Raw genomic sequence first — 23,814 nt, 5'->3', positions numbered from 1 at the left:
GACCAAACAACCTTCTTCTTCTCCAAACCTTGTCGGAAATTCGCTAATAACACTCAGAAGGTGCCAACGACCATTACGATGGTGGTGACAAAATCAATTGATAACCACAACCACACAAGAATCCATCGCAACACCACTGTTAGTGTTACTGAAATCGTCAAACCACTATCACAATCATCTCTGGCCACCAAAGACAACAACAAGCATCACAGAGAGTGAGTTTTCTATATAAATAAAATAAAATAAGGCCACGATTATGGTTCTGCTGATTACATAAAAACAATAGACGACGACGGAAAATATGGCAGTAGCATCAATGACATCACACCGCTGATGATGACGGTTCTTAACAGAATCTGAATGTGTAGAGTGAATGTGAGGAAGAAGATGAACTCAGAGAGAGAAAGTGAGACTGAAATCTGATCTCATTTGGTAAAATGAAATATTACAGTAAGGTTTGTATATATACAAACAGGAAAGCGAATAGGATAATTACACGTGTATGAACTAATCTAATAGATTGAACAGAATTACAATTAGATTAAAAACTAATCTAACTAATCTGATAGTTCTCAACGCAAATACTACTAAGCCCATTGCTTGGTGTAAGACCTAATAATAATTTAAGCCCATTGCAATGTCACCTCTACGGTAGGATTTTTTTATTAAATTCTAAAGAATGATACCAAAATACTCAAAATATTCCTATTTAAAATTTTAAATAAAAGTTTTTTTTAAAAAATTGTTGTTGGCCTGACCCACGGCCAAGCCATGGGTTCCATTTTTTTTTTTAAAAAAAAATTAAATAATTTTTAAATACAAGGGTATAAGGGACATTTTACCTATACTCTATATGATTTAACCTCAAACCCTAACAAGAGATGTGACATTACAAACTTTTTAAAGTTTGATACATGTGCATAGTTATATATGTATGTATACACATACACACACACACATATACATAATGACCGCATCTACATACTCTGAAACTGATATCCGCATCCGTATATATGAATATTGACTTTTGTTAACTGGATCAACATATGCGGATAGCAGATAGTTGCAGTTAATATCCCACCCCATGTACAACCTTATCTGAAACCATCACATAGCTATAAAGATCAAGTTTAGACAAAGAAAATTTCAAGAAACAAAAGAGACAAAGTGTTTGAAACAAACATAAGTATCAACTAGTACTTAGAAACAAATGAAGGTCCTGATGGCAACAATTGCAAATTTGACTCCATTTTCCATGAATATGAAATTTTCATCTCAGTTTAAGGTCTGGATGGTAAGGAAGCCCTGCAATGAATTAGAAACATGAACAACAAAACATGAGTCAATCCACCAAGTATTGGAAGGAACTTCAATAAGGTTTAATTCGAAACATAAGCAAGCTAAAAACTTACCTCTCTCTTCAAACCATGCCCTGCGTTTGTGGCAATTTTTCTTTTTATGCCCATTCATACCACAGAAATAGCACTTGAGATTGTTTTGTCTCCTCCTATAAACCTCAATTACTTGAGGATGTTCATTAACTTCAGGTGGCTCTATGACATTGTTTTGTCTATTCTCATGAACCTCAATTACTTGAGGAGGTCCACTAACTTCAAGTAGCTCTACCCTTCTGTCTTGTTGACTTACAAGGTGATTTGAATAATGTCTTTGTTGCTCAAGTCTTGTCTCTTCTTGAAGAAGCAAACTGATCAATTCATTTACATTCCAATTATCTTTAGTTGTATTAATGTAATGATTTTGAAATGACTCATACTGAGGAGGCAAAGAGCTTAAAATCCATTGTACGAGAAATAACTCATTCACATTCATCCCAAGAGCCTTTAATTTAGTAATTAAATTTGCCATTTCAATGATATGCTCATGCATCTCACGTGTACCATCAAATTTCATAGTGGTAAGTTCATCCATCAATGTCCTCGTAAGAGAGTTGTCAACCGATCGGAAACGCTCTTCCAAGGCTTGAAAGAGTTCCTTAGCACTATCACATTCAGGAAGAGTTGATTTGATATTGTCTGCTATTTTCGTTTGCATAAGCATAATGCTCAATCTATTCGATTGCTCCCAAGTCTTGTATATAGCCTTTTCTTCAATACTACTTGAATCAGTGATAGTAGGCGGTCTCTCAACCCGGAGTGCCAAATCACGATCCCAAAGACCAAGGTAAAGCTGAACTTGTTCCGACCAATCAGAGAAATTCGTTCCATCAAGAATTGAAACTAACACTGCAATCAAATAAATGCTTACCATATTAATGATAATTGCAATATACTAAAAAGTTTAATCATTATGGTTATTCCCTTTTGCCTATTAGAAATAATTAATAATGCATTTGTGATTCGATAAGTCTTTACTTTTGGGTCTCCCGTTCCAGCTCTCAATTAAGGGTATATATTAATTATCCTATCTCAGTTTATCAATCACTTGAAAGGTGGTGCACCTTTGGGCCAGTCCAAAACATTCTTGTGATTAAAAAAAAAAGCTTCCAAAAATCTTGCAATGTCATAATTGTCTTAATACTTGGGAATACTTGGGAATACTTGGGATATGGATATTAAGTTTCAAACAGACAACTTGAAATCTATGAATCTTAATTTCTAGTTGGATAAATTTTGTGATGCAAAAACTATTTCATAATATAGATTTAAAATTGAAACAATAACAATGCAAGACACAAATTTAACTCTGAACATTAACAAAGAGCAAAAGATTCATATATATTACGGCAGATATCCATGGTACTTCACGGATCAAGATAAAATATATTCATGCGAAGTGGACAAAGGGACTAAAATAGAATAAAACTATAAACTAATAATATAATGGAAAATCATGAAAATTATTACTCAGACTCTTATAAGTTCTGATACGGTATATAAAATAAATCTAAGTAATACTCAATAAATTCTAAGATCTTAACTATCATGATTTTCACAATAAACAAATAAAAAGAACATACCTGCAGAATCAACAAGATCTTGCTCTAAAGCCTCACTTTCATCAGCTACTTCCTCATGAGGGCCTGCCATTTCAATGATATGCTCATGCATCTCACGTGTACCATCAAATTTCATAGTGGTAAGTTCATCCATCAATGTCCTCGTAAGAGAGTTGTCAACCGATCGGAAACGCTCTTCCAAGGTTTGAAAGAGTTCCTTAGCACTATCACATTCAGGAAGAGTTGATTTGATATTGTCTGCTATTTTCGTTTGCATAAGCATAATGCTCAATCTATTCGATTGCTCCCAAGTCTTGTATATAGCCTTTTCTTCAATACTACTTGAATCAGTGATAGTAGGCGGTCTCTCAATCCGGAGTGCCAAATCACGATCCCAAAGACCAAGGTAAAACTGAACTTGTTCCGACCAATTAGAGAAATTCGTTCCATCAAGAATTGAAACTAACACTGCAATCAAATAAATGCTTACCATATTAATGATAATTGCAATATACTAAAAAGTTTAATCATTATGGTTATTCCCTTTTGCCTATTAGAAATAATTAATAATGCATTTGGGATTCGATAAGTCTTTACTTTTGTGATTCGATAAGTCTTTATCAATCACTTGAAAGGTGGTGCACCTTTGGGCCAGTCCAAAACATTCTTGTGATTAAAAAAAAAAAAAAAAAGCTTCCAAAAATCTTGCAATGTCATAATTGTCTTAATGCTTGGGAATACTTGGGATATGGATATTAAGTTTCAAACAGACAACTTGAAATCTATGAATCTTAATTTCTAGTTGGATAAATTTTGTGATACAAAAACTATTTCATAATATAGACTTAAAATCGAAACAATAACAATGCAAGACACAAATTTAACTCTAAACATTAACAAAGAGCAAAAGATTCATATATATTACGGCAGATATCCATGGTACTTCACGGATCAAGATAAAATATATTCATGCGAAGTGGACAAAGGGACTAAAATAGAATAGAGTAATGATTCACTACCACCTAAATATACAACTTTTCACCACCTTGTCTACGTGGCAAGGTGGTCCCCCACCTTAATTTATTTTTAAAAAATAAAAAAACTCAAAAAATAGTGGGGGACCACCTTGCCACATAAGCAAGGTGGTGAAAAGTTGTATATTTAGGTGGCATTGAATCATTATTCAATAGAATAAAACTAAAAACTAATAGAGTAATGATTCACTATCACCTAAATATACAACTTTTTACCACCTTGTCTATGTGGCAAGGTGGTCCCTCACCTTAATTTATTTTTAAAAAATAAAAAAACTCAAAAAGTAGTGGGGGACCACCTTGCCACATAGGCAAGGTGGTGAAAAGTTGTATATTTGGGTGGCATTGAATCATTATTCAAACTAATAATATAATGGAAAATCATGAAAATTATTACTCAGACTCTTATAAGTTCTGATACGGCATATAAAATAAATCTAAGTAATACTCAATAAATTCTAAGATCTTAACTATCATGATTTTCACAATAAACAAATAAAAAGAACATACCTGCAGAGTCAACAAGATCTTGCTCTGAAGCCTCACTTTCATCAGCTACTTCCTCATGAGGGCCTGCCCAACCCAGGTTCACAGCCAAGTCCTCCACTGCCACCTTGATCACATCATCTCGAACGCCAATGTCAGTTTTATACCTGTTCATACAGTACATCCCAGCCGAAAAAGTAGCTGCACAAACAGGACTTGGATTCTTCCGCTTCAGATAAGAAAAAATAAGGCCAGGCAATGAGGCACCAATGCCACCAACCACAGAAAAGGCTTGACCACTTGTTCCAATACCAGTGTTTATTTCGTCTACTACTCGAAGACCAGTTTTGCAATAAAGCGCAAAGTCTTCACAGTTGTTTTGAAACACATCATAATTGCCAAATCCACTTTCAAGAAGATACAACGCTCGGTGAATAACTGCTTCTGGTGGGTCAGATTTTGCAGTGGAGCATGTGCCACCCCGCACATGAGCAAAGAAAACTAATCGAGAAACTCCATATTCGAAACGATACAGAGATCCATTTCCAAGGAAACAATCCAGGCAAGAGCGGACTACACCCCTGTTGGATTGCCCAAATCCACAGTCGGAAAAGGAAGAACATGTCAACGTTGACTTATAAAAGCTAGGTACCCAAATGTTTGAATTCGAATCTCTATCAGGTGTGAAATGGACCACCTTGTTTTCCCCAACAAAGATACCTGCAAATTCAATATGGCTCATGATTAAGCTTGATCCAACAACAAAAGGAGTCAACTAAAAGCCATTGAGATTATTGTAAGCTGTTTGAAAGGTCGTTGAGGTAAGTTATATTCGTTAACATAATAAAATGTGATCGCATTAGTAGATAGCTGATACTACGTTGTCAACCACTACAGCTTTATGAGGCAGCCTCATAAACCATGCAAAGCTGATCAATACTTCAGTAACATGTGGATGTGGTCCAATGGTCGTTCAACCCCAAATGCATACAAAGCCATCCATTACCGGCCATAAAAATGCAGATTAGTGTTGAGGACGATAACCTCCACATTCAGATATACCCTCTTAACTTGTTTGTGTTATGTAAATCAAGTATTCTAAGATATCGGACAATTTCTTTCACAGCAATATGTTAAATAATTCTGATGAATCTCTGCCAAAGCTCTGCAAATGAATGGCATGTTGCAAGAAATCACATTCATCGGTTATGAAGATGATTTTTTTTTTTTCCCCCGGGCTAACAAACAACCTTAGAATTGTCATAATTGCGAGATTTTGTGTTTTCAATTGAATTTAATGATGAACACGTTTATGACATTTAACAATAAATGTGGAATGAATGATGCATACTAGAAATTCATTATGTCGGTTCTGTTTTGGGTGCCAGGAATCGATTGATCATTTGTTCTTCCAATGTAGTTTCTGTAGACGAGTTTGGCGTCATTTGATGGCTGCTCTTGTATTTCTGACCCTTGTGTGCACTGGGATGATGTTTTGGTCTGGAGCTGCACTTTGAAGGGTAAAAGTCTGCAGAATATTCTATGTAAGCTCTGTTTGGCAGCAGCTATATACCATCTATGGAGGCTGAGAAATGACCTTTGTTATGGTAATACTCCTTTGACTGAAGAAGCTCTTGTTGCTCGAATTAAAGGTGAGGTTAGAGCTCGAGTTCTGTCTAAGTAGGAAGTTGAAGAACATCTCGGGTAGCATTGCACAGCAGTGGCGTTTGTGAAACTGCAGTTGTCTTGTTTTCTGATTTAATTGTTCTGTTTGATGGCTATGCTATAATTTGTTTTGATTGATTAGGTTGCTGTATAGAGAGTTTGTTCTCTTGGTTGTTTGTTGTATCCGGTGTTTGCTGGAGTGATGTTTTCTGTTGTGTTTGGTTTATAAAGCATTGATTCATCCAAAAAAAAAAAAAAAAAAAAAAAAAAAAAAAGAAAGAAAAAAAATCTGGGGGAAACAAAGAGAAACTAAAACTAAAATGAAAACCCCCGAAAGCAAATTGACACAAACGAAACTCAATCTGTGACACAAACTAAAATGACTGAATCATAAGGAACAAATTTGCTAACATGTTGATGATCGTCATTTGTTAATCATTCATAGAGAGAGAGAGAGAGAGAGACCGTGGTGGGAGTAGGTGACGACAGCTCTGTAGGTGTAGATGTGGTCTCCGAGCTTGATCTCACTTCTCTGCACTCTGTTGGCGAGCAGATCCATCTCCCTTTCTCTCTCTCTCTCTCTCTCTCTGCTATACTCTACGCTCTAAATCCACAGCATGTAAACTAAAGGAGTAAATTTGTCTTCTTTTTTTTAATTTTTTTCATTCTCTCGGGTCTTAGCAGAATTTTTCGTCCAACTGAAGTAAATACTCTGCTGTTCAGGGACGACCCAGCGTGGGAAAGGGACGGGCAGGGGACGGCTAAAGGTCCCTGCCCATCACTACTCCTGACACCATATTATAGAATTTTCACGGAATTACTTCAAAATTAAGAAAGAGAAGGCTAGCAAATGTTAAGTTACTAGCCTCTCTCACCTTTTTATTATATATATATATGCTAGCTCGTAACCCGTGCTATGCCCGGGTTTCTTCCTTATAATTCAGTTTCATAAAATAATAAAAAAAAAAAAAAAAAAGGGAAGAAGAGAAGCATAGAAAATATAGATAAAAAATGAAAACTGAAAAACACTAATATAATATAATAGGGACAAAATTTTTTTATAAACTGATTTATAGGAAATTTTCTACAACTCACATTTAAAAAAGACATGTATCCTTTAAACATGTGAGAAACACATGTTTTTTTATTAATACTAAAAAAAAAGCATTTACGAAGTACATGCTATTTAAATAACATATGCTTCTCACATTTCAAATGACATATGTCAATCTTATATGTGAATTGTAAGAAATTTCCTACAAACCGGTTTGTAGGAAATTTCTATCCATATAATAGTGTTATCTTTTTTGTATTATACAAAGTAATAAAAATACTACTTAATAAACATAATACGCTAAAAAATCATCATACCCCGTACAAAAAACAACCACAGTAAACTCTCTCTCACTATCATTTTCTTGAATTTAGTGTAAAATTTACAAAAGATAAAATAAGTAATTTGAATGAAAAATAATATATTAATTACATAAAAAATAAAGAAAAAAAGAAGAAGAGAGGAAATGAAATAAGAGAACCATAGAAAATATAGACAAAAAATGAAAAATGAAAAATACTTATAGAATAAATTAGAGTTTTCTTTTCCATATACTTTTCCGGTTCATATGAAATCTTGAAAATCAATATTGTCTATCAATTAAGCACGTTAACAATGTGCATTATACAGAGAAAAAAAATCAGTGAACAATGTAAATTAAAAAATCGTCATACTTCGTACTTAAAACAATAATTAATGTAAACTCTCTCTCTCTCCATGGTTTCCTTGAATTCAATGTAAAATTTAGAAAAGGAAAAAGAAAAAAGAAAAAAGCAATTTGAACAAAAAAATAATATAAATTAGGAAATAGGGACAAAACAAAAATGTAAAGAAAGAACAAAATCATAGAAAATAAAGTAAAAAAAAAATGATAACCACTAATATAATAGAAAATAACTATTTTTTTATATACTTTTTCCAGTTCTAAAAAAATTTGTAGGTATAGGAAGAAACTACGGTCAGATAGATATTTTTTAATTCGACCATCATTCTTATATATTGCGTAAAAGAAACTACTTTTTCAACAAAAAAAATAATAATAATATAAATTATCAATGCAAAAATAAGGATAGAAAATCAAATTAGAAAAACAGAAGCACATAAAATAAATACAAACATATTATTTACAATTCTATTGAACACAACCCCAACAAACTTGAAAGACAAACTAAAAAAAAAAGGCTATAGCAGTATTACAAACAAAAAGGTTCCAACAATAGCAAAAACTTCGCTCTCTTTGCTTTGAGCACCACTCTCCGGTAATGTAAACAACATTGCAGTTTTGCATAGCCACAAACCATTACTTCTCCATATATTTATTTGAGAAAGCGAGAGATATTGGAGTGACTTTTGACATTTCCCAGAGAAAAAAAAAATTGACATTTGACTCTTTGAGGTTTAGTTTGTAACGGACATTTAGTGGGAGAGGAAGCAGTGTTAGAGTAAAAGATTTTACTTAAAGGAAGAGAGAGATGTAGAAATTAGTGAGAATTTAATGACAACCAAATTAAATGTTTCTATTCATTTTCTATTCAATGAAAGAGATTTGATTAGGAATACGTTTCTATTCATTTTTTATTCAATATAAGATAGTTAATTAGTCATATTAAATACACCATTTATTTTACTTGAAATACACAGACCGGTTTAGTTTTACTTAAATTACCAGTTTTTTACTCAAATGGCCGGTTCAATATTTAAAAGTATGAATTCATGCCACGTGTCCTAATTCTAGGCCAACTCTAAGTTAGAACTCGGCTTTTATATATATATATATGATATGATATGATATGTTTCAATAAAAATAAAATCCATATAATTTTGAACATTAAAAAAAAAACATTTCAAATTTAATGCTTAATTAACTCTTTAGTGTTTTAAAAGCATTTATATTCCTTTTGTGCACAATAATCAAATAAAATTTTGCATTTTTTGACTTTCAAAAGCAGAATAACACTTACAAAAAATAAGTGAAAATCGTAAAAATCACATAAAAGAAAAACAAATATCCCATAAAACATTTAAATCAATTAATACATAAGACCCTTATTTTTAGTTTAATTCATATAAATTAAAACATATTAAAATATTTATTCACATAAGTGTAGTTTAGAATGAAAATAAGTATGAACAAGAAAAATAGCAAGAAGAAAACCACGATTTTGATTATCAAAATATAAAATAGAAAATTAGTAGGAATTTTTTTTTTATGTTGGTGTGATACCTATTATATTTCAATCCTATATAATTCTGAACATTCGAAAAAGCAAATGAACAAAAAAAAAAATCTCATAAACATTCAAATGAAGAATTGTTCAATCACAAATTTCACAAACAAAATGGAAACATATTTAGATTTCAACCAAAAATATAAAAATACCAAAGAATCATACTTATATCATTAATTGAGAGAGAGAGGCTACTTGTATCATTAATAGAGAGAGAGAGAGATTAAATAGACCGGTTATATTTAGATTTCAATAAAAAATATAAAAATACCAAAGAGTCATACTTATATAATTAATTGAGAGAGAAATGGGCTACTTGTATAATTAATAGAGAGAGAGAGAGAAGGGGAGAGATTAAATAGACCAGTTCAATTTTATTTAAAATACCGGTTCAGTATTTAAATGACCGGTTTAGTCACTAAAAAGTATGGGTTCATGCCACGTGTCACTATTTTATGTCATTCTAAAGAAAAACTCGGCTTTTATATATATATATATATATATATATATATGATATATGATATTGTAAAATTCAATACAAAGATCGACTAAAATAGCACTGTAACAATCTCTATCACCAACTGTTAGTACGTAGGTGAACCATAATATACCCAGGTATTACTAAGAGTTGTATCTCTTGGATGTTTAACTTATCCATTACCAAGCTGAGTTGTGTCTCGCTGTAATTGGTTATAAATAACTAATGAGAATGTGTGCTAGCTAGTGCATCATCCAGGACATAAAAAACATCTATCTTATGATCATTTTCTCTTTATAAAATTTAGGTTGTACGTGGACATGTATGTATGTATGTTTTGTTCTTGAAATAAAACACTGTTGTTAATTTGAGTTCTTTCAACATATATCTTGAACGTATGTGATAGGCATATTTAAGTAGTACTGTAAAACACTTAACAAAAATCTTGGTTTGTAAGATCCATCTTGTAACGATCCACCCTCAATGACACAATACTGTCCGCTTTTGGCTCTCCATATCAGACTTCGTAGGGGGTCACCCATCCTAGAATTGCTCTCGCAGCGACTCGCTTAACTGCGGAGTTCTGATAGGTTCATTACCATCACGGCTTTAAAACGCGTTGTGTCATATAGGGTGCATTTATACATATAAGCATATCCTCATTCACAGCCGATGTGGGATGTCACAATCACCCCCCCTTGGGACCCAGCGTCCTCGCTGGCGACCCTCATGGGATCACCCCATTCTTGGCATCCCAGCGAGTGCCCGCCGGCAACTCTCTTGGGCTTGTGCACGCTCCCACCATCTCAGGCTGGGCAATGGCTCTGATACCATTTGTAACGATCCACCCCCAATGCCACAATACTGTCCGCTTTTGGCTCTCCATATCAGACTTCCCAGGGGGTCACCCATCCTGGAATTGCTCTCGCAGCGACTCGCTTAACTGCGGAGTTCTGATAGGTTCATTACTATCACGGCTTTAAAACGCGTTGTGTCATATAGGGTGCATTTATACATATAAGCACATCCTCATTCCCAGGCGATGTGGGATGTCACACATCTCAAGAAAAACATTCAGACCAAACAAATCCTTATGTTTTCATGTTCATGTTGGGTTTATAATTCGGATTAATTATGAGGCCACTTAATTCCTAAGTTGCGTTTATAATTCTGCATGATTCATTCCCCAATCCCCGTGGACAAGTCCAGCGCCTAACTAAAGAAATGTTTTTATAATGTTTTCAAAATAAATTGATGCTTCCAACGAATAAAAAAAATAAAAGTAAAAAAGAAAAAAGATGCTCCTTATTCCTTAATTAATTAGATAATTAAAGCATTACGTACAAAAAAAGAAGCTTAGAGAAATAAAGAAGCAAAAAGGGTGTGTGAGGTAAAGGTACATGTGCAGCAGCTTAGACACGAAGCAATTAAAGGTCCGAGGTCCAGAAAATTTCTTTCCCACTCCGAAACGGCGTCGCTTTCCCTTAGATTAATTGCCATGGACATCAATATTCCCTAGAGTAGGACTTCATGTAAGGGAACCACAGATAATTTAAGAGGAAAAGGTAAAGAAAACACGTAGCTGGGGTTTTTTTTTTCTAATTTTAGGTTATCAGGGCTCGACGGTTTTGAGAAAACCGTCTATAAATATTATAGACAGTTTTAAAAAACCGTCTATAATATTTATAGACGGTTTAAAAAAAACCGTCCGGAATTAGAAATTCCGGACAGTTTTCTCAAAACCGTCAATATATTTTTACAGACGGTTTTAAAAAACTGTCTGTAATTTTATAATTACAGACCGTCCGTGTTTTTAAGGACGGTTTACTCAAACCGTCCATATTTTTTTTTCCCCGACGGTTTAAGCAAAAAAGGTCTACAATTTTTTTTTTATAGACGGTTTTTAAAACCGTCTATAAAAAAACCATCCAGAAATCCCCTTTTTTTTTTGTAGTGACTTCAAAATTAAGAAAGAGAAGGCTAGCAAATGTTACTAGCCTCTCTCACCTTTTTATTATTTATATATATATATATATATATATTGTAAAATTCAATACAAAGACTAAAATAGCACTGTAACAATCTCTATCATCAAGTACTGTTAGTAGGTGAACCATAATATACCCAGGTATTACTAAGAGTTGTATCTCTTGGATGTTTAACTTATCCATTACCAAGCTGAGTTGTGTCTCGTTGTAATTGGTTGTAAATAACTAATTAATGAGAATGTGTGCTAGCGCATCATCCATGATATAAAAAACATTTATCTTATGATCATTTTCTCTTTATAAAATTTAGGTTGTACGTGGACATGTATGTATGTATGTTTTGTTCTTGAAATAAAACACTGTTGTTTGAGTTCTTTCAACATATATCTTGAACGTATGCGAGAGGCATCTTTAAGCAGTACTGTAAAACACTTACAAAAATCTTGGTTTGTAAGATCGATCTCAAGAAAATTAAACATTCAGACCAAACAAATCCTTATGTTTTCATGTTCATGTTGGGTTTATAATTCGGATTAATTATGAGTATTAGAAAATAAAGAGAAGACTGAAAATACAGAGAAGCAGTGAAGGAGAAGAGGAAGAACACAAGTGAAAATTAAGGACTACATTGTTGCTGATTTCATTGCATTCTGATTACAAAATAGTCTAATATATAGACTGAACAAAAGGGTAAAGACTAGAGTACAAAGAGATAAACTAAAGGTTGAAAACATGGAGTTATGGGTTGAGGAATGGCAAGAGATCAGAGGTATGGCTTGGCTGTGACTTGTTTGTTCTGCAATGGTAATTAACTTGATGATGAAGAGATCCGCTGATGACTTGCAGCAGACTGGATGACTTGCTGCAGAGGAGTGGCTTGCTTGCTGTAGAGGTTTATCCTCTAATAATGAGGCCAGTTAATTCCTAAGTTGGGTTTATAATTCTGATTCATTCCCCAAACCCCGTGGACAAGTCCAGCGCCTAACTAAAGAACTGTTTTTATAATGTTTTAAAAATAAATTGATGCGTCCAACCAATAAAACAAATAAAAGTAAAAAAGAAAAAAGATGCTCCTTATTCCTTAATTAATTAGATAATTAAAGCATTACGTACAAAAAAGAAGCTTAGAGAAATAAAGAAGCAAAAAGGGTGTGTGAGGTAAAGGTACATGTGCAGCAGCTTAGACACGAAGCAATTAAAGGTCCGAGGTCCAGAAAATTTCTTTCCCACTCCGAAACGGCGTCGCTTTCCCTTAGATTAATTGCCATGGACATCAATATTCCCTAGACTAGGACTTCATGTAAGGGAACCACAGATAATTTAAGAGGAAAAGGTAAAGAAAACACGTAGCTAGGATCGTCCCTGAAAAGCAGAGCATTAATTGAACCAAAAAGTCAGTCAAGCCCGAGAAAAAAAAAAAAAACAATAAATTTACTCCTTTAGCTTACATATATGTTGTGGATTTAGATCGAGAGTAGAGCATTGCAGAGAGAGATCGAGAGAGAAAAGGGGAAGATGGGTCTCCTCATCAACAGAGTGGAGAGAAGAGAGATCAAGCCCGGAGACCACATCTACACTTACAGAACTGCCTTCACCTACTCCCACCACGGTCTGTGTGTGTGTGTGTTTCTATGATTTTCTTAATGCCGACCATTAACATGTTTGCAAAATTGTTCCTTAATTATCTGATTCATGATGCTGGGTCTGTCTTTGCTTTTCTTTATCTCTTTTTATTTTTATTTTTTGGGGGGGGGGGGTCTCCGAGTTTCTTTTTTTCCCCCAGAGTTTTGTTTGTGTCAATATCTTAACGTACACATGAATTGTGATTTCTTGCAACATGCCATTCATTTGGAGAGCTTCATCAGAATGACCTTTAACATATATATTTCTGTGAAAGAAATTGTGCGATTTCTTAGAATACTTGATTTATATAACTCAAACAAGTTAAGAGCAGCTAGGATGGATATCTGAACGTGGAGGTCATCATCTTTATCTTCATTATCCATCCTCAAACTCGTTTACTGCTATATATTGATGATTTTAGTTCGAACTTTTTCATTCTGTTTGCCATGTAAATTGTGTTGTGAGTGAGTCCGATCCCGTGCACATTGAGAAAGTATAAAGAAAAAGAATGGTTAGTATATATATCTAAGTGGACCCAAGCCATTAGCCTAGACTTTTGGGTTAGAGTGGTGTCCAAATATGTATATTAATATACTCTTGGTAAAACTCGATCTCTAACCGTTTATCTCCCCAACAAATTGTAGTGTAATGCTAGCTCAGATCAGAAAAGATGTTACATTATTATGGCTTGTGCTTCATTATTGAGTGGTTGCATTTACACTATCTATGCATTTGGGGTTGAACCATTGGACGACATGCTATTGAAGTATTGATCAGCTTTGCATGGCTTAATATGGCGGTGAGCTGTCTATTGCTCTCTAGTAGATGTAGGAGTTTAAAACTAAAATTTGATATATATATATCATCTTTCAAATTTCCCATTGTGTATTCTGTGCTCCTCCTTCACTGCCTCATAAAGCTGTAGTGGTTGACAATGTAGGTCACATTGTATTATGTTAAGGATATAACTTTACCTCGACGAAATTTCAAACAGTTGACAATAATCTCAATGGCTCCTTTTGTTATTGGGTCAAGCCTAATCATGAGCCATATTGAATTTGCAGGTATCTTTGTTGGGGAAAACAAGGTGGTCCATGTTACATCTGATAAAAATTTGAATTCAAGCAGTGGGATATCTTCTGATTCTAGCTTTTATAATTCAAGGTTGATCTGCTCTTCCTATCCCGAATGTGGATTTAGGAAACCCAACAGTGGTGTAGTCCGTTCTTGCCTGGATTGTTTCCTTCGAAATGAATCTCTGTATCGTTACGAATATGGAGTTTCCCAATCAGTTTTCTTTGCTCATGTGCGGGGTGGCACATGCACCACTGCAAAGTCTGACCCACCAGCAGAAGTTATCCGAAGAGCATCGTATCTTCTTGAAAGTGGATTTGGCAATTATGATTTGATTCAAAACAACTGCGAAGATTTTGCGCTTTATTGCAAAACTGGTCTTCTGACATTAGACAAAATAAAAACTGATATTGGAAAAACTGGGGGTAGCCACCAAAAAAAAGCAAACAAACTGGGGGTTGGAGCAAGTGGTCAAGTCTCTTCCGTCTCTTCTGTCCTTGATGCCCTATTGGAGGCCATTCCTGGATTTGGCAATAATGATTTGCTTCAAAACAACTGTGAAGATTTTGCGCTTTATCGCAAAACTGGTCTTCTGGCATTAGACAAAATAAAAACTGTTTTTGACAAAGCTCGGGGTAGCCACCAAAAAAAAGCAAACAAACTGGGGGTTGGAGCAAGTGGTCAAGTCTCTTCTGTCTTTGGTGCCAGATTAGAGGCTTGTCTGAATTTGTGGATGCCATCTCATGTTAGCCGGGCTATGGTAAAGGCTGCAGAAAATTACTCTTTGGACAGGTATGAAGCTGATATTGGCGTTCGAGATGATGTGATGAAGGTGGCAGTGGAGGACTTGGCTGTTAAACTGGGTTGGGAAGGCCAACATCATGAGGAAGTAGCTGATGACGCTGAGGCTTCAAAGCGAGACTTTGTTGCAATGAATTCAGGTATATATGTTCTTTTGTTAGTTTATTGTGAATATAAATTATTTAATGTTACGTATATTAATTATTTAATTTTAGCAAAAAGTACACATATCCATTACCCAGTTGTCAATATGCTCCCTAAAGTACGTATTAATTGTGTAACTCCACGAAGAGAAATGAGCTACAAACTGGTGTTTAGTAATTAGTTACAAATTAATCTAATAAAGTGACATGTGTCCTTTAACATGTGAGAAGTTAAGTGATACATGTCATCATTTTATTGGTGTTGATATGGACATTAACGAAATCTGTCAAGCATTTTGATTACAATGACTAAATTGTTATTTTGCCCTACCCTAATGACCTCTAAATTATTTTTATACCGCGGTGAACTATTTGTAATTTAGACCAATTACATTGATTGATTTTGTATTTATTCAGGAAAAAAAAAGTTTTTTTTTTTTTAATTATTCCACCCTTGGTTTTTTTTTTTTTTTTTTTTTTTCTTTTTGTTTAAAAAATAGTTTTTTTTTTTTTTTAAAAAAAAAAAATTAGTTTTTAAGAGAATAAGGTTATTATCGAAAAAATTGACCTTTTGGGCACACCTTAGTAGTTTGATTAGTCACTTTAGCACATTTAAAAATTCATCGGGCTATTTTAAAATCAATTATTAGTTTAGGGGAAATTTTTATATTTTTCAAAAAAATTATATTAAAAAAAAAACGAAAAAGGAAAAAGCTTACATACCCCTCTCAAACTACCACCCAATTGACAATGTTCTCCCAAACTTTTAATTAGGACAATGTCTCCACTACCAAAAAATTGTCAATGTTCCACAAGGACAGCAAAAAGATTAAAATGACCTTTACAAAATTTTCAATTAAACAAAATTACTCCTATAAATTCATTAAAAAAAAAAATTAAAAATTAAAAAATAAAAAACAAAAATTATTATTTTTTTTTTTAAAAAAAAGAAAGTTTTAATTTTTTTTTTTTTTGAAAAAACGAAAAGTTTTGATTTCTTTGAAAAAAAATAATTTAAAAATGAAAATTTTTTAAAATATTCTTTTAATTTTTAAATTTGGCCGCCCATGGTTTTTATGTATTTATTCTTTTAATTTTTTTTTTTAGTTGGAGTTTTTTTTTTTTTTTTTTTTTTTTTTGAATTTTTGTTTATTAAGGGTATTTTCGTCATTGGGGGAATGTTGACAATTTTTGGTAGTTTGGGAGGGAGTGAGAACATTGTCTAAATTGAAAGTTTTGGGGGGACATTATCAATTGAATTGTAGTTTGAGAGAGGGTATGTGAGTTTTACCCAAAAAAAAAAAAAAATTGGGAAGTTGCATGTGACTTTTTGTGGTTTTTTTGAGATTTTTCTCACATTTAAGGAAGGAAATAGGTTATAGGAAAGCTGTTGCGAGTACTCTAAACCAAAGAAACAGAAAGGAAAACAAATGTGCTACCCTAAATTTGGGTAACACATCTATTTCCCTTAACATTATTTTAATATAAAAGTATTTTCTCTTTCTTCTAACATTTATTTGAAAGAATATTTAAATAGCTTTATTTTTTCTCTCTATTTCACCTATCATTTATTTGAAAGAATATTTAAATGGTATATAAAAATGATAAGGGAAGCAATTGTGAAATTTATTTTAATAGAGAAGCAAAAAATAGTTTGGTTTCCTGAATTTAAGAAAAATCTAAGGGAAGTTGCTACTAGTACACAAATGTAATATTTTGGATTGTCCCAAGGATGCACCACCTTTCAAGTTATTGATAAATTGAGATACGATAATTAATGTGTATCTTTAATTGAAAGTTAGAACCGAATAGCCAAAGGTAACATACCTATCGAATTACGAATGCGTTAATTATTTTAATAGGTGAAAGGGAATCACCATAATGATTAATTTTTTTTGTATATTATAATTTCAATCCAAATGTGAATTGTGGTAGTACTACTTACTATTTATTAACTTATTGTTTTATGTTTGATAACTCAAAGCATTAATATAGGGAGCATTTATTTGTTTACAGTGTCAATTCCAATTCTTGATGGAACAAATTTCTCAAAATGGTCTGAACAAGTTCAGTTTTACCTTGGTCTTTGGGATCTTGATTTAGCACTCCGGACTGAGAAACCGCCTACTATTACTGATTCAAGCAGTCCAAAAGAAAAGGCTAGATACAAGTTTTGGGAGCGATCAAACAGATTAAGCGTTATGTTTATGCGAATGAACATGGTAGACAATATTAAATCAACTCTTTCTGAATGTGACACTGCTAAAGAATTATTTAAAACCATGGAAAAACGTTTCCAATCGATTGACAAGTCTCTTACGGGAACATTGATGGATGAACTTACCGCCATGAAATTTGATGGTACACGTGAAATACATGAGCATATCCTTGAAATGACAAATAAAGCTACCAAATTAAGGGCTCTTGGAATGAATGTGGATGAGTTATTTCTCGTACAATTGATTTTGGACTCCTTGCCTCCCCAGTATGAAGTTCAAGAAGAGATAAGGCTTGAGCAACAAAGACATTATTCAGTTCACCCTGTAAGTCAAGGAGTCAAAAAGATTGAGCCACCTGAAGTTAATGGGCCTTCTCAAGTAATTGAGGTTCATGAGAAGAGACAAAACAATTTCATAGAGCCACCTGAAGTTAATGAACTTCATCAAGTAATTGAGGTTCATGAGAGGAGACAAAACAATGTCACATGCTATTTCTGCAATCAGGTTGGGCATACGAAGAAAAATTGCCACAAACGCAGGATATGGTTTGAAAAGAAGGGTAAGTTTTTAGTTTGCGTATGTTTCGAATCAAATCTTATTGAAGTTTTTTCTAGTACTTGGTAAATTGACTCATGTTTTATTGTTCATGTTTTTAATTTGATGCAGGGATTCCTTACAATTCAAACCATAAACCCAAATAAAAATTTCATATTCATAGACAATGGAATCAAAGTTCCAGTTGTTACCATCGGGGCTTTCGTTTGTTTCTAGATACTGATTGTTACCTAGATTTGTTTTAGACATTTTATGTTTCTTCTATTTCTTAAAATTTGGTTTCTTTGCCTAAAGTTGATCTTGATGGCTATCTGATGGTTTCATATTGGGGATTATACCCTAAATCCCAAAAAGATGAAATCAAAGTAGGTGATGAAGTAGATGGGAGGCATCGAAATAAAAGTATCATTTGGTAAATTATTGGGAGCTCATGCAGCCTATGCTGAATTAATATATCGTGTTTTGGGGATGTTTTATTTTTGAATGATATTTCAGTTTGTAATAAATAAAGTTATTATACACTGATCTACTTAGTTTAGCATATGACACATGATCCTTTTATATTGTGCATGTAAATGGTCATTTAATTACATTGAATATAGACTATGGTGTGAGGAAAATGAGATTATAATACAAGATCTTAGACTATAAACCTTGTAGCATAAAACCCTATTGTTCGCAATTAGTAATGGAATTTGGCATTCCATTTGCGAAGATTGTTACGCATCAATCATGATAATCTATTTTGATCGAGTGAAGTAAAGACTTTAGGTTGATGTGTATGCGTAATGCACTGAACGAATCATGTGACTATATGAGTCATCATTCCTATGAAACACTGTCAATATGAATAAATTAGCTCACAAAAGACTTCTTATGATATTGATTCTAAATCCTAAAAGGATTGTGGAAATAGATGTCAAGTGTAGATCATTTTGATCCAATTAGGAGAGAGACATTTACTGGGGTTAAAATTCTCAGTGCGTTGGGTGATCGCATGTATTATTGAGGAACACATTTGACATTTCTCAAGAAGGAATCCAAGTACTTTCTTTAAAAAAGATAAAAAGTTTACTTTTGAGATAGAATTATTCTCAGTTTCTGGCCAGGACATTTTGGTAAGAGTTGTTAAAATACTTATGTACATGGTGAAAAGAGTTTTTCACAAGTATGAGAATAATACATAAAATCAGTTACTTAAAGGATACAAATATAGAGAATTAAAGTGACTTTATTATTGAATTTATTTTTTTTTGTCACAATATATTATTGACTTTAATTTTGTTTTGGAAAGTTTCGTTGAGAAATCAAAAGCCAATATTGAGAATTTTCTAAGGGATAAATTGATTTAATAAAAAAATATAAGGAAGAATTACATTTTGCCCCGTAAACTACCACATCGACCATAAGAAAGTATTCAATTATCATTTTTGCTCATTGTTCCCCCTTCAATTAGTCAGACCCGTTAACTCGAACTGTCAACACCTCATGCGCGCATCACGTGCTGTTTTAATTATTTTTCCCCCTCTTTTACCCTCAGTTTCAAAGACCCAACTTGAACTCATTCTCACCTCCCGGCCTAGTCAACTCGATCATCCATGTTCACCTTCTGTCCATCCGCTCAAAGCTCCTCTCCATCCTGGCCTTCCATTCCACAGCCTCTACTGCACCTTCCACCTCTTCCTTCACTATCTCATGCGACAAATCCTGACACTTCATAGCAACCTAAAGAAACAGAAAGAAAGCGAAATGGAAATTAAACTGATCGAGGGACGAATCAAACGACGAGGTACCACAGTTCTCAAAGAGCCTCAATCTCCATCAATCCGTACATTTGAAGTTAATTTATAGCAATAATAGCCTCTATGAACAAAACTGAGAAACGAAAAGAGAGACTTTGAGGCAAGTTCTCGAGGACCTATTATACTGGCTTCCACTCGAGCTTTTCTACACGGAGGAGTGAAGAACCCAATATCACCTGTGGGCCACATTTACTCACGGGCAGCCTGCCCCTCACCGTCACTGGCATTTGTTCAAGATCCAGATCAAGACTAGAATTTTGTATGGCATTTGTTTTACTCTTTTGTTCTTTTGATCATGTCAATGTTCATCCATCAACATTATTACTTTGGCTATAATTAGACAGAATGTTTTGTGTTACGTGGGATTGTTTCGAAAGGAGGCTTAGAAGTACTGTCTTTGTTCTTTGGTAAAATTACCCTGCAAATTGCAGCACTATTGTTGTCCATATTAAAGTTTCAAACCACGGATTTGTGAAATTGCAGGCAGGGGGTTGGATGAAGGTAGAAGAAAATGACACAGTGTCTTTTAATATTCTCCAAAACGAGTCGTTTAAATAAACTTTGTTGTTAGTTGACCAAAGGTCCAAACGATGCGTTTGAAGCCTGCCCAGTATGTTGTCCCTTTTTCTTTTTTTTTTTCTTTAACGCGTCACTGCTTGTTACGACATAATATATTAATACCTTGATCTGTTAAGGTGCCGACAATAGAGGAGAAGAATAGGGACCTCTGTAGCTTGGTCATTCAATTCATACCACCTCTAACTCCTCCTCAGTTGCCTGCAGGTTCAGTGTTTAGGACATTCTTACAGAATATTTTATTAAAAAATGGAGGAGCAGATCGTAATGTACTACCTCCTGGAGTTTCAAGCAACTTGGTTCTTGTTTCTTTGTACACAGTTATACTCCATTTTTTGTCTGAAGGATTTGGCATTAGGGATATCTGTGGCTGGTTGAAGAGCTGCGAAACCATTGATCCCAGTGTCGGTTTTCTTCATAGAGGTGGTCAACAAAGTTTTCCCTTGTACTTATTTCTAAGAAATGATCCACATCGAACTGACATATCGAGGCTTGGAGGATCATTCAGTCATCTATTGAAATCAAATCCTGCAAATAATGAGGAAGCAGAAGTGATCTGGTGGGATGAAGGCTGTATGGATGACGAAGAAACCAGATTAACCTTTGTTGTTACCCACTTCAATGACCCAGAGTAACCTTTGTTGTCAAACACGGACTTGCTTCATTTGTCACCTTTGTTGTTACCCGCTTCAATGACCCAAGGATATCAAGTGCAGATCTTAGGGATCTTCTCCTTCAATCTATATCGGTCCTGGTACAGTAAGGAATATTTGGCAAGAACTGAATTTTCAGTTTCCATTCGAGAAATGCAAGAAAAGTTCCAGTTACAACATATATGGTATTGATGAGTCATACAAGTTATCAGTTCCTGTATCTGGGAAGCCTGTTTTTGCATTTCTCGAAGCACAGACAGTTTATGGGGCTTTACATGGGCTTCAAACATTCAGCCAATTATGCTATTTTAACTTTAGAACAAGCATATGAAGTTCCTATGGTCCCATGGACTGTTATAACAAGCTGGCTAAGGATCCGAGACAAGTTACTGGAAGGTTGGCACATTTCAGGTGTTTACTGATTCTGAATCAAAGAGGAGTTGCAGCTGCTCCTTTAGCTGGACCAGGCAGGGTTGCTCCTGAAGAGCCAGGCTCCTGCTGTACTCAATAGCAAGACAGGGCACATCTTTAGTTCTTAGAATAACGAAAGCTCCTGAACCGTGACATACAGCAGCAGTGTCTCCTTGCTTGCGAGAGACTTTTATGCCGGCCGTTATTCCCGGCTCTGTTATGAAAGAAAGAGGCTGACTCATCTCACTAAAAAAAAAAAAAAAAAACAACTATTTACGTCATTTTAAAAAAGTCTTTATCATCTAAAAAAAAAAGGTCTTTATCCAAGGTAAAAGTGACGTTCTCTCTCTCTCTCAAAGACCTCCCCCTTTCTCCAGAAACTTCTCCCTACCGGTTCTTGCTGCTTGCCGGGGGAGGGAGGTTCCAAGCCTCCCTCCTCCCGGTTTTTGTTTCTTCTCTTAGCCTTTTCGGGCTAGAGAGGTTTTGTTCCTCTCTGGTTTTTTCCAGCGAAGGCTAAAGTCTCCCAGCCATTAGGGTTGTTTGGAGTTTTGAGTCCCCCCGGACTTGTTCCAGTGGTGATTTTTAGTCCTTCTAGTCCGTTTGGACTATGGAGGTTTGTGTAGTCTTTTAGTTTTCTTTTTAGTCTTCTTTGGTTGGTAGGAAAACATTTCAGAGAGGCGTCGGAAGGGGAGAATTCGCCGATCGTGCCGCTGGCAGAAGATCTTGGTTGGGCTTCAATTTTTATGTGACGACCGTTTTTTTTTTTTATTTAAAAAAATAAAATAAAATACAAACGGATCTTCACAGTGGCACTACATGTTGCTCAACCAACATATGACACATGCCCCATAACATACACCTGATAATCAGAGTTACATCTAACAGCGGAATATAATAATCAATGTGCAGCGGAACACATATCATAAGCGGAAATACATCTAATACATAACAGTTAATTACAACAAGAGCCATTTACAAGTCTATCTATTTAAGGCTTATAAAACATATTACACTAATTACATACTAAATATAGGCTCAACAAATACATGCGTCACGTAGAACACGAGCCATAAATAAAAAACCCAAAATGCGGATTACCCATGAGTCCGTGACTTATGACTGTCGCGATATGCTCCAATCATAGCATCCCATACACTAGGTGGACGAGTCAATAACTATATCCGCAAAACCTGCAACCAAAGCATAAACGTATGCACGGTTGTGGGGGTTGCCGCATCCGTACAGATGGAATTATGAGCCCACCGTCTTAGCATAAATAAATACACTAAGACCTCAGAGGTATACTATTCACTGAGTTTTCGCAAAGAACCAACTTTTCTTTTCTAGTCATGCGTACACTATAACCGCCACCAATTTTATAAACTTTTGTTTGAAAATCCCCATAACTGATATAGCACACACCGGCTAATAGAAAACATTTGAACATACTTGGCAGCTAAGATTATACGTAGAAGTTCTGTTGTAGAAACAACTACGTACGACCTCACCTACGATAATACTTTAAGGTTTGTTTGCTTAGGTTTACATAATCCTTACGTTAGAAATCAATGGCATTTAAATCATGCAACTATCCGATAGAAATATACAAAAGCTCTTTCCATTAAAACTCTTATGCATACCAATACGTATAGCAAAACTACTCATAGTATAAAAACATCATACTCATCAAAACCATGCTATAAATGATTATGCAATGCACATCATGGAAATTAATCCAAGCATAATGGAAATTAATCCAAGCATCATGGGAGTTACCCCAAGCATCATGGGTTTTACCCCAAGCATCATGGAAATTAATCCAAGCATCATGAGTGTTACCCCAAGCATAGTTTCCCGTGAGTTGTAAACCTCACTTCGATGCACGTTTAGCGTTCATATGCATATGCCTCATGCTCTAAAACAATATACATTTCATTTCATGAATTATGCCTTTAACACATGCTTTCTTTATAAAAACGTAAACGATTTAACATGTCATTTCTTAAACAATTTGCATAACTTAAATCTCCAACTTATACTCACTCTAAACTCGCATATCATATTCATA

The 23,814-nt window shown here is 34.4% G+C and overlaps 2 protein-coding genes across 2 annotated transcripts; one reads left to right on the top strand and one right to left on the bottom strand.

The window, feature by feature from the left end:
• Positions 1-961: 961 nt before the first annotated feature.
• Positions 962-6,798, bottom strand: LOC133864720 (uncharacterized). The gene is made up of 5 exons (XM_062301130.1): positions 6,607-6,798; positions 4,501-5,196; positions 2,978-3,424; positions 1,413-2,243; positions 962-1,305 (listed from the first exon to the last, which is right to left on the bottom strand). Exons 1-5 carry the CDS (start codon positions 6,698-6,700, stop codon positions 1,271-1,273), a joined length of 2,103 nt encoding a protein of 700 aa, XP_062157114.1. The 5' UTR covers positions 6,701-6,798; the 3' UTR covers positions 962-1,270.
• A 6,546-nt stretch (positions 6,799-13,344) lies between these two features.
• On the top strand, positions 13,345-18,809 carry LOC133863978 (uncharacterized). The gene is made up of 4 exons (XM_062300157.1): positions 13,345-13,498; positions 14,577-15,527; positions 17,547-18,308; positions 18,416-18,809. The coding sequence occupies exons 1-4, from the start codon at positions 13,405-13,407 to the stop codon at positions 18,448-18,450; spliced, it is 1,842 nt and encodes a 613-aa protein (XP_062156141.1). The 5' UTR covers positions 13,345-13,404; the 3' UTR covers positions 18,451-18,809.
• The last annotated feature ends 5,005 nt before the right edge of the window (positions 18,810-23,814 follow it).

Source organism: Alnus glutinosa, chromosome 3, assembly GCF_958979055.1.
Source record: "Alnus glutinosa chromosome 3, dhAlnGlut1.1, whole genome shotgun sequence".
Lineage (NCBI taxonomy): Eukaryota > Viridiplantae > Streptophyta > Magnoliopsida > Fagales > Betulaceae > Alnus > Alnus glutinosa.
This window is presented reverse-complemented; position numbering and strand designations above follow the sequence as displayed.

Coding starts and splice junctions, on each gene's coding strand:
- LOC133864720 (XM_062301130.1), bottom strand. CDS start 6,700: ATGGATCTGCTCGCCAACAGAGTGCAGAGAAGTGAGATCAAGCTCGGA. Junction 3,425..4,500: donor AGATCTTGTTGACTCTGCAG/GTATGTTCTTTT, acceptor ATTTGATTGCAG/TGTTAGTTTCAATTCTTGAT. Junction 1,306..1,412: donor GGCATGGTTTGAAGAGAGAG/GTAAGTTTTTAG, acceptor AATTCATTGCAG/GGCTTCCTTACCATCCAGAC.
- LOC133863978 (XM_062300157.1), top strand. CDS start 13,405: ATGGGTCTCCTCATCAACAGAGTGGAGAGAAGAGAGATCAAGCCCGGA. Junction 13,499..14,576: donor CTTCACCTACTCCCACCACG/GTCTGTGTGTGT, acceptor TTGAATTTGCAG/GTATCTTTGTTGGGGAAAAC. Junction 15,528..17,546: donor CTTTGTTGCAATGAATTCAG/GTATATATGTTC, acceptor ATTTGTTTACAG/TGTCAATTCCAATTCTTGAT.